This window comes from Cryptomeria japonica, chromosome 5, assembly GCF_030272615.1.
Source record: "Cryptomeria japonica chromosome 5, Sugi_1.0, whole genome shotgun sequence".
Lineage (NCBI taxonomy): Eukaryota > Viridiplantae > Streptophyta > Pinopsida > Cupressales > Cupressaceae > Cryptomeria > Cryptomeria japonica.
This window is the reverse complement of record NC_081409.1, coordinates 847792200-847803768: the sequence shown is the minus strand read 5'-3', so window position 1 is coordinate 847803768 and position 11569 is coordinate 847792200. Positions and strand designations below refer to the sequence as shown.

The window sequence follows — 11569 nt, the reverse complement described above, 5'->3', positions numbered from 1 at the left end:
TAAGTCACCTATAAATATAGATCATCAACCTTAATGATAAGGTCAGCTAAACCCTAAACTCATTTACCCAAAATTACAAAAATTACATTACACGATATCACAGGATCAATATTATGATTTACACTACATAACATGGACCTAATTCAAATTCCCAAACAATTACATCCACTGGAAATCACGCTAAGACAAATCTCCAACATGTTTCACCAATCGGTAGAAACCCTCGGTACAATAACACAAAATATATATAACTGGATCCAAATAGGATGACCAAATCAGCACACTAGTCAATGCAAAGCCACCAAACAATAAGAACATGATCAAGAAGTACCTTCAGTACATTAGAAACAATTTTCATAAGCTGGACCAAAAATACTTAACCATATCATCAAATATTGCCAACCCGTAAGGCTAACTGGTACCAAGAATTGTCAATCAGGAAAATTTAAGTGATAGCCTCCAAAGCACCAAATCATGAATCAATAGAATATGACAAGCATATCACCATCCTGAATGACCATCCAAAACTGAAACCAAGGATCCGATCATACAGGATCAGAATCATAGCCAAAACCAAGACAAACACCAAGTCTAACCAGGATAAGTCCAATCGGGATAGTAGAACAATATCCAACTGGGATAGAAAAACCATATCCAATCGGGATACAGTGTTGACATCAATGACAACACTTAACCAAATCCAAAATATTGCCAACACTTGGTCTCCTCAAAACCTATTTACCCTTAATCAAAAACTCACATTCTATGAAACAAGTTGTTACAAACTTTATTTTAGGCTCACTCCAAAGGAAGCTCAGTACTCCCTAAATGGATTTGTAGGCTAAAGTGCAATTTGTAGGCTAAATCACTCTACCCTAAAGAAATGTACAATACTTGCAATCTAAATATCAGTTCTCCAAAGCAAGGTACATTGAGATTACAAAAACATACATAAGTTGAACTATTGTTTTAGACCAAAATATTTTGTCATAGAAATTTAGCACACCTCATAATAATCTGATATACTACTGATATATTTTACACATTATATGACTTTATATGAACTCTCACATCTCCATAAATGATTTATTCTTCCTTATGTATCCTTTGCATTATCTAAAAGAATCACTTAGGTTGGCTCAATTAGGAGCTAGCAAATGAAATGTGTGACCTAAAATAGGTCATCTTAAAACATATACATCAACCAAAAAATTAGGTTATAGATCAACCTAGCATATAACAAAACCTTATTCATATCATAACACATTCTTGAACACCAATGAAATAGTTCTAGATCAACTGCAATTGAAAGAACATACCCGATCGACCAAATATCAACACCACTATCAAGATTGCTAATTATTAACATTTTTACCATTAGCGAGAGAATAAAAATCATGTAAACTAAGATAAAGGTAGTGAACATCATATACAACCTTTATACAACATCTCCTAAATAGATCAAATATCAAATGTCGATGCAAAAAAACATCACCACTAAACTAGTAAACATTTTATAGACTAGAATGACTGCATGAAGTTATCATAAAGAATACCATACAACGAAGCACCAACAACCTTGAAACTCATGTCACTGAAACAAAATACTATCCTTAATGTATTCCCAAAACTACATATACAAAGCAATCATTCTGGCATAATGCGAAATATTCTAGTGAACAAACTAAAATGCCTTATACTAACAAACTGTGATTCAAAGTTCTAATGCTTACAAATTTTTCTATACAAATGGTTGCATCTTGAAAATTGGTAGAATGCCTAACAAACTACATAGCATGAATCTAGAACTGCACACACAAAACATGCAGGGGTGAAGAATGTGGATGAAAATACTAAAACATTGCCATAGGAAAATAGAATGATCTATACTCAAATAAATTTCCTTAGGCAACCAAAAATAAAACTAAACTCAAACACCATAGTATTGAATTATTGGACATGGAGACCTCGACCAAGATGACTACAACATATAATTGAAAGTGAATAATCAAGTAAACCAATGCATATCATCTACTCTAGACCAGTAGAATAGCATTGCATAAATCTTTGGATTGCCTTCTATGTCTTTGATCAATTGTACAACTAGTCTTAAATGCCTTCAACACATAAACATTATCAAATGCATCAATTACCTCATCACATACTCTAATTATTTCCTCAATGACAATATATACTCTCAAAAATTAGGTTGGCATCAATGACAACACATATTGCCAATAGATCTTTTATTGAATATATTTATGCTCCTTATGGTATTGATCATCTAGTATAGTGTGGCTTGCTAGGTTGATAATTTTTTGTTTAGTCTCCTTGAGGTTTTATTTATCTAATATAAGACAAATTTTTAGCATGACTATTGTTGTTTTTTATGCTCCATGAGGCATTGATTACCTAATATAACAAGGTTTGATAGTGTAATCATTTTTGTTGCACTGCACAAATCACACAACATAACACAAATTGTTGGCCATTAAAATCCATGCAATAGAACTCATGGATTTTCTATGGACCCATAGCATAACACAAATTGATAGTTATTGGACCATGGAACCTTTTCTCATTGCAAATTGGTACATATGCTCCTGTCTCTCTCTATAAGTCCACTTGTAATTTTTCAATAACATTCCAAAAATGATACTTAGTGATTGAGACAGTTTTGATGTCGAAGTCTCTTCAACTAGTTGAATTGGAGCCTTTTTGTTTTTAGTACTAATAAGTTTTAGTCTTTCATTTTCTTTTGTTTTCTTTGTTTCTTTATTTTTTGTTTTGTTTTGTTTTGTGTGTTCCATTTATCCTATTTTGGATAATATTGAGTGAGCTGATATGATCCTAATCTTGGGGGCTTGCTTCTCTTAGCTTGGCGTTATCTTATGCCTTATATGTCTCTCTTAGCTACTTTCTCTAATTTACTATGAGTATAAAGCCTAAGTTCATACTCTTGCTAAAGTAGTATAGTAAATTTTATCCCTTTATAATTTCACACTCTATTTGGACCCCTACTTTAGTGTTCTTTATCTTAGATCAGTTAAAGCTTATTTGGGCCCTATTCTACTTCAAATATTTGATATTAATCTTGTAATTTAATTATCATCAAATATTTCAATCAGGATTGGATCTAGCACCTTAACACTTGCGACTCCCTTTCAAAGGCTCTATTTTGGTGGGACTAAGCACCTAGCATATATATATATATATAACCAAAATTTCTCAAAATTGTAGTTAGTATGAATGTCCACCTTTACAATTCAAAATCTATTCTCAACTTTGGTACTTCACAATTTTATGTTGGTTTATTATAAAAAATACTCATGAGCCCTATATAAATCACATCTTTTATTATTCATAAGTCTTAATGATTTCTAGTCAATTCTAAGAATTTTTATGAACATTCAAATGATCAAGAAAGAACTTCAAATCTAATCATTTATCATATTAAGCATCAAACTACAACATTCAATATTTAAGTATGATTTTATATGTACATTATTTATGTTGTTTACCATGTTATTGAATTAACACTTGAAGAATTTCTAAAGATCTTTGCATTGCCACCATTTCCATTCCAAAGATATAATAATTTTAATTCATCATTTTCATTATTGTTTAGCCTCTTTCCTCCCTAGGAAAAGCTTTCTTTGTCATTAACCCTAGCTATTGTGGAGCTGGGAACATGAACATGAGCTTTGACTTAGGCAAACCCCTATAAAACATAACCGTTCTTTACCTTTTTTGTGTGTGCAAGTTTAGATATGATATTAGAGAGTGTTATAAGAGCATAGAGTGGATAGTGATAGCCATTCCTATATTTTGAACCAATTAAAACTCCTAGACTATGGCTCCCAACACATGTGTCTAACTAATTTTGACAAAACGTTAGATAGATAGAACAATAGGACCTATTGACAACAAATATGTTCCTTTCTATTTGCACAAGTGCCCCTAGACTATGGTGCCTATAATATGAGTTTTAGACTTTGAGGCTCAATTTGTAGATCCAAGTTACTTTCCATGTCCTCTACCTAGACTTGACCTACTTTGTTGATTTTTAATTCTATAATTTACTATTATTTCTGAAAGTCATCATTTTCCTAATATTAAACCTATATCTCATACACACACTTCACAATCTCAAATTCATTACAACAAAAGGATCATAAATTCTCAAGTGTTTCACTCTCATATTAGGACTATAGTTGAACCATTTTTTGTTCCTAATGATATATCAAATGAATATTTATGATCCTAATTTGTATCCATAGGCTACAATCCCATTTCCATACATTTGGAAATAAATTTAAAGATTAAAACTACTAGCTATAGGAACAACTACTATTGAATATTTAAGTAAATATTGTAATTTATGCCAAAAGAAGAAATAAGAAAATATGATAAAATAACAAATAATTGATGTTATAGGAAATGTTAGACTAATCAAACTAATTAAAAGACATGGATGATTACAATAGTATTTCATCAACATATTACTATTTAGCAATAAAGAAATAAATAATATAATTTCCAATCATTAATTAATAATGAGAAACATCTTTATAATAATATATTCTTCAAACTATAAATCTACATATAAATGAAACTAAAAACATATAAAAAAGCATAAACCAAAAAGCTAATCAACAAAGAAATAATCAAGCATCATTATGTGCAATCATGTGAGTGGGATCTACCTTATTACTCTACAATGAAGATGCCCCTCTACTAGCACATATTAGTATGTTAATCGAACTCACATAGTCTTATTTGCCATCTAAATTAGATTTGATAAATATCCACAACTAAGATTGTTACAACATTTACATATACTTTGAGGGTTTTTAATAGAAATAGTGTAAAATAGTTTACAAAATACATCTTATGTTCATTATGTTCATGGCCTTTAGATTAAAAACAAAAAAAAATTCAAATTCAAATTAAAGTAGGTCAAAATTAAACTTAAGAACAAGAGATTTGAAAAATGAGATAATCATACATAATTTATTAATAATTATATTAGTAAATACTATATCATTCTCTATTGGATTAGTTACAAGAGTTTGTAAATAAGCTGTTTCAAACCATCATAACCTAATTTTGATAAGCTCAAGGGGAAATAAAAATCACTTAACCAAATTAATATCAATTTTAATCTATTTAATCTTCATGAATGTAATTAAATACTCCATATTTTTAACTTAACCATTTATAGAGACTTTATAAAATAATTTACAAAACACATCTAGTGCTCATTGTGTCCGTGACCTTTAGATTATAAAAAGAAACAAAAAACTAGTTCAAATAAAAGTGGGTCAAAATAAAACTTAAGAACAAGAACTGAAAAATGAGATAATCTTGAACCATATATTAATAGTTGTATGAACACATATTGTATCATTCTCTATTGGATTGACTAGAAGTGTTTGTATATAAGTTTTTACAAACCATCATATCCTAATTTTAATAAGATCAAGGAGAAATGAAATCACATAACTAAATTAATATCTATTTTAATCTATTTAATCTTCATTCACTTAATTAAATGCTCCATATTTTTAATTTAATTAATCTATAGAAAAAATCCCACAAAAAAAATTAAGTCATCTCGAAAAGGGTAAAGAGCTAAATTCTATGGTGTGAAATCAATATTTTATATTTGAAGACTTTTAACTCACAAATCCATTACCTTTCACCAATTATTGTATACCAACATAACACATCTCAAGTGAAATTTTGCTATGTCAATTCGTCTAATTTAAAGACAATCATTATGCACTTAAATATATACTAGATGAATGTAAGGATCATATAGAATAATGAAATCAAACATTGATTCTAAACTACTTGGAAATCAAATATATGTCATTACATAGGTCATTTGCAAGTTTCCAAATATTGTTTTCAATATTTCTTATTCTTACTATTTTTTTCACCAAGAAATTTGACCTAAAGAACTTATTCTAATAAGAAAACTGCTCCATACCATATCTGGATACTACATGGTAAGCTTATTGGCTATTCTTTTATAGAATATACTCTTCATTTAGTAAGAAACTTGTTCGTTCATCTCTCCCATTGCTTCGAAGCGTGGCTCTTTTTCTTCATACTTTTGCTCAACATAAACATTCATATAGTCACCAAATAGGTACTTTGGATAAGTAGATAATTCATGAGTGGTGTTGCCATTCAGTTGAGTAGTGAGTTGAGGTGCAGGACTCACCACCGCATTATATGATGGATTATAAAAGGATGCCACTGATAACCGGTTTCCATCCTTTGTTGGTAGAATTTGATGCCATGCACTCTTATATTTTCCATTACTCACTACTTCTAATTGATCACCTATGTTGACAACTATTGAGTAACGTAGAGGTTGCACATCAACCCAATTACCATTATTGAGCACTTGAAGACCAGGCACCTCATCATCTTGGTACAAAAGAATGAGACCACCTGCATCTGTATGAGCACGGATACCCCTTATGAGGTCTGGCCTAGGGCAGGGAGGATAGTGGCTCACCTTGGTGCCAAAGAATGGCTTCTCTCCCCCTGCAAATACCCTCTTAATATATCCTTTCTCCAACCCCAAATTTTCACTTATTATTTCCAACAATTTCTCTGTGAGTGCAAATATCTGGCTACGAAACTCCTCAATTGTCTCCCTACATACATTGCACATATTACTATGTTAGAAATTTTGCATTGGGTGGAGTCAAATAAGATTGAAAATTCGTGGCCCTTTATAGGCCATTTTGCTCTCATACAAACAACATCTCAAAATAATCTTCGAATTTGAAAAGTAATCTTGAAGATTGGTAATTGTGATATGGAAATTAATAGAACATAACTTTTAGAATTAGAAGGTTTATCATACAAAACTTATACATATATAAGGAAAATATTGTACGTACTTGAAATTTTTGGGTTCAGAAGGCCAGGAATTTGTCTCCTTCATTTCATGCACTTGAAAAACATCCTCCCAATCTATATTCTCAATCTTTGCAACATTGTTTTCTTTCGCTTGAGCGTCAATGGCTTTATTCAGTGCTCTTACTGGTGAAGAATCCTTGAAGTTTTGCTCTCTGTTAATCTTATATTGCTGTGAGCACACCTCCTTCACACGGTCCATCAGACCATGGTCGATCCCATGGTTTATAAGCTGAACATTTAAAAACAAAACACTTCAATTTAATGTATTTTATAGAAGAGTTTATCAACCACGTAAGTTTGCAATTGGTATTGTATAAGGCAACCAATTCAAATATTGGGAATTATATTGAGATGGGTAACTTTTCTTAATCAAAAGTTTTGATCGCGCTATATTTAATAATATTCAATAGACGGTGATATTTATCAGTGATGATATATCTTTGATCATATTTATTAATTGATTGAAATTGATCATGAAAATTAAAATTTTGTAATCTATCAAAAATTAATTATAAATTAATAAAGTAGATTTAACAATTGAATTATCTTAAATGATCATATAAATTTATCCAAATCAATAAAATCTAAAATTTTCTTTATCAATCACAAATTTGTAATTTTTAAACCAATCTCTGTTCTACTTTTTATTATTGTTAACGATTTTTTATCAGAATTATGAATCCAAAAAACCAAATCTACATAAAGAAACAATAAAAACATTGTATAACTACTTAGAACAACAGAAAACAAGAAGAATCATAACACAAAGTCAAACCATGACAACCCCCACCTGCTATGATATATACTGTTATTGAAGAGTTTATCCACCAATCTAATTTTCAGTTTTTAAAATTAGAAAAATGTTAGTTAGAATACCCAATTAACAGGTGATTCATTTTCCTGTTGCTAATATAACCCAGATAAGAAGCAGCCATATGTACCTGAAAGAATCCAGGAGTCTCACAAGCCTCTGCTATTTTAGCCATAATGGCCTTCCTGTCTCCTCCATCAATGTTCTTTATGTCAATCACAGGAACTGCCATCTGTAATGTTCTCCAAATCTCAAAGAGAATCAAACACTAAACACAATTGCACAACTGAGAAGATAGATTAACTCCTGCTAATTTTCATAACCATTATACCCTATATATATCCTTTCTATCTTCTGCTTGAGCTAACATATGACCTACCACACCAGCTACCAAACGCCATGAATTCAAAGTCTGTGATTAGTTCAATTCACGTGTCAAAACTTTTTCCAGTTCATTCCAACACGCCTCTTTGACAAAAAACCTGCTAGTACCTTTCAACATATGATTCTTACTTTTTTCTATGTTTTGAGTGATTTCTTAAAGGTAAATCTAATTGATTTTTTATTAGGATTCTGAATTAAGCCTATATTTTGCGCTGTACAAGAAATTACTTGTTCAAATTAAATTTGTATAGTGACAGTGAAAATGCGTGGAAGCTTCATCTATTTCTAGTTATTCTCGGTGAAAGAGACAGGATTTATTTATGTACGTGTCAGTTCATTGACATAATTTGTTTCTGGGAGCAAGTCAGCTTTCGTTTTCCAAAACGCCAGTTTCTCCGAAGTTTCAGAGTTTTGTGGTAGTTTCTACGAAGTTGCTCGAGAGTGTTATCCAGCGTTAAATTTTGAGATACCCCATGATGGGACATTAGACCATTTCGGGGAAGTTTCGGAGTAAGGTCCCACAACATAATGCTGTTATTCTAAGAAGAAAAAATCACCACATTTGAAATTAAACATAAATTATAAGAACAAAATATCATTAAAAACATTTCAGGCATTGTGTTTATTTTATGGAGGTTTGCTCACAAATTTGCATTAGTTACCTTCTATGAGAGCACGAGCATTAAGCTGAATCTCTTTGGCTAAGAGCCAAGGACTGAGAGGTATCCATTTCACCCAATTAGTCCGGAGTACAATCTGAGCCTCATCCCTTTTTGATGTTGGAGTCTTGCACTCAGTAACACTTGATCCCCGATGGGCTCATTAAGAACCTTTCAACTTCATGAAATTGTGTTTTTCTGGATAGAGGATCATTCAAAAATGTCATATTGCATTTTGAAGCAAGAGAAATTTATATGTATTGCATTTTTTTAGCTTATTTACTTTTCAATGTGTTTTTATCTTTTATATGGTAACTAGTCTAAATGATTAAACAGTGGATACTAAGATTATTTTAGGTTTGGATGCAATGGAAAATAGACCTCAAATGGTCATGAAAACTTATTTCAAAATTCATACACAATGGAATCGCATTGCTCTTGGTGTTGTCTTACTTTTTCATGATTTTGAAAATGCTTTAAGTTACTTGAAAATTTTATCCTTGCTAATTAATTTATTGGTCATATCGCTTCCAAATACATGTCCACAGCTTGGTCAAGTGTACTTGGGTCTGACATGGGGTCCATGCAAAGGTTGTCTAGGTTCTCACTAAATCATATTTCATTTTTCATTTTGTTGAAGTCAAATTCATGAAGGCTATTTTCTATCTTGGTCAATCATAAGTATGGGCTTCATTTCTGGTGTTCTACAATTCGACTCAAGGCTATGTTGTATCAAAGGAATGATCTCTTCATGTTCCTATCGAGGTCAAATTCCCCAGTTTCACCTTACCATTATGGTTTTTCTTAGATTGCATTGTTGTCTTTAGAGAAGATTGTTCCCATTGCTCATTAGAGTGCTTTCTCTTTTCTCATCCCCAAAAGAGGGTATGTATCTATGTTGATCTTTCCAAAGATCTTGAAGAGTACACATAAGAGCAATTAGGAAACCAAAATTTCACTAAGATATCCATGTATGTTAACTTCTCAAACACTTGTTATAAATACCAATTCTTAGACCATAAAATTTGTGACTATCCTTTGATCATCCATTGAGCCAAATTCCCTGACAAGCATACTTCAATGTTTACTCCAACCCTAAAAGATGCTAATGATTAAACTACCATAGTCATGAAAAAAGTAGTGTGAGGTGGGTTGAAAAAGTAATATTCACCAACTTTTAACTAATGGTCATATATTTAAAATGCTTCTAAGGAAACTGATGTGGCATATTCCAATCCCTTAAGGGAATAATCCCAAGTTGATACCAAATCCTAATTCAATCAAACTCCAAATTGTAACTACTATTATCTCTTCTTAATCTAAGAAGAGATATTCATCTTCTTTGGTCTCTCATTGTTCTTCCAACCCAATGCATTAGTTAAAAGGTGAATTTATTCTAAAGAAGAAGAGAAATTATTTCATTTTTCTAGTACATATTTGATATAAAGCCTTGGGCACACTCATTAAAAATGGTTTCTTATTAAATAATTATTGATCTATTGATGAGATTCATGCTGATAATATGACCCTTGACCTCAATCCTTCATTGATTTCATTTGATGAAATGTAAGGGGTCTCATGGATCCTAAAAGAAAATACATTGTGCAGGGTGTTCCTTAACAATTTTTTGTAAATAGTGACCATAAAGTGGGGTGCTTTCTACTATTTGCTATATGATCCTGCTAAATATCACTTTTTCTACATAGCGACCATAAAGTGGCATTTTGAGACCTTGTCACTTTAATTTGTCCTATATGGTAGCCCATGGATGTGATCCCACCAGCTATGATTTGTGGATATTATTTAATATTAAAATCCACTCTCTTCAGGTAGTTAATAATTATTATCTCAATGATGTGGTCAAAAGATCTTTTCTCTAGCAATGAATTGTGGGGTCATTGCTCATAGTTTCTTGGATTGTGTGTGGCAATTTCAATATGCTAGAGCTAGGATCTAATTAACATGACCATTTTCCTATAGATTGGATACTTAGCAAAGGGAGGCGTGCAATAAGATCTACAATAAATTATATCTTAATTTTTTTAATGTTTATTGTTGATACATAGGTTATTTGTTGTTTATATGGTGAATTTTATGAGATAATGTGGAAATAATTCATAAATTCCTTGATAGAAACATGGTTTGTAGAATATTATGGTTTCTAATAAATTTTAATATGGTTCTCTATTAAATAACAAATGTTGGGTCGCAAGACACCTAAGATGTAGTTCATCTTAAATATTTCACGATAAAACATCAACATATGGTGTAACATATCTTGTTGAGCCTCACCAAACCCTCAAGGTTGGTTTGATTTAATGGTGGAATGGTGTAATCAAATGCATGAGTCATTTCCTCTAAATCTATGTGTGTTAGCTTACCATTTTCTATCACTACTTATATAAGACTACTACCTCTCGACCATGACTCTATCGAGATGGAAGCTATATATAATGATTTCCTTCCTTGTAGTTGCATTATTTTTAACTCTATCAATAGGTGTAGATTGTTAATATTCAAATATATTAGGGTACCCAATTGAAGGCTTGTCTCTATTAACTCAAAATTACGAATATAATGTTTTCAAGGAATTATTTTAGTCACTATATTATTTCCATTACTATACAAATATCAAACATGTCAATGAAAGGTACCGATTTTTTTTAACTACTCACCATTTTTCATTTTCAATCTTTTCATCACTATTACTAGTAGGTCATTTTACCTCAAGCCCCCTCAATAGATTTAGAAGAATCTCTTTGATATAGACAAG

The 11569-nt window shown here is 31.2% G+C and overlaps 1 protein-coding gene across 1 annotated transcript; it reads right to left on the bottom strand.

Annotated features, from left to right (window-relative positions):
* Window positions 1-5815: 5815 nt before the first annotated feature.
* Window positions 5816-8043, bottom strand: LOC131078730 (1-aminocyclopropane-1-carboxylate oxidase). Its single transcript, XM_058016498.2, has 3 exons — window positions 7884-8043; window positions 6924-7171; window positions 5816-6674 (listed from the first exon to the last, which is right to left on the bottom strand). Exons 1-3 carry the CDS (start codon window positions 7983-7985, stop codon window positions 6056-6058), a joined length of 969 nt encoding a protein of 322 aa, XP_057872481.2. The 5' UTR covers window positions 7986-8043; the 3' UTR covers window positions 5816-6055.
* Window positions 8044-11569: the final 3526 nt, after the last annotated feature.

Bases quoted from the DNA above. Each gene is read 5' to 3' on its own strand.
- LOC131078730 (XM_058016498.2), bottom strand. From the start codon at position 7,985: ATGGCAGTTCCTGTGATTGACATAAAGAACATTGATGGAGGAGACAGG. The intron at 7,172-7,883 runs GTACATATGGCT...TTAAATGTTCAG, and splicing joins AGACTCCTGGATTCTTTCAG to CTTATAAACCATGGGATCGA. The intron at 6,675-6,923 runs GTACGTACAATA...CAATGTATGTAG, and splicing joins TCTGAACCCAAAAATTTCAA to GGAGACAATTGAGGAGTTTC.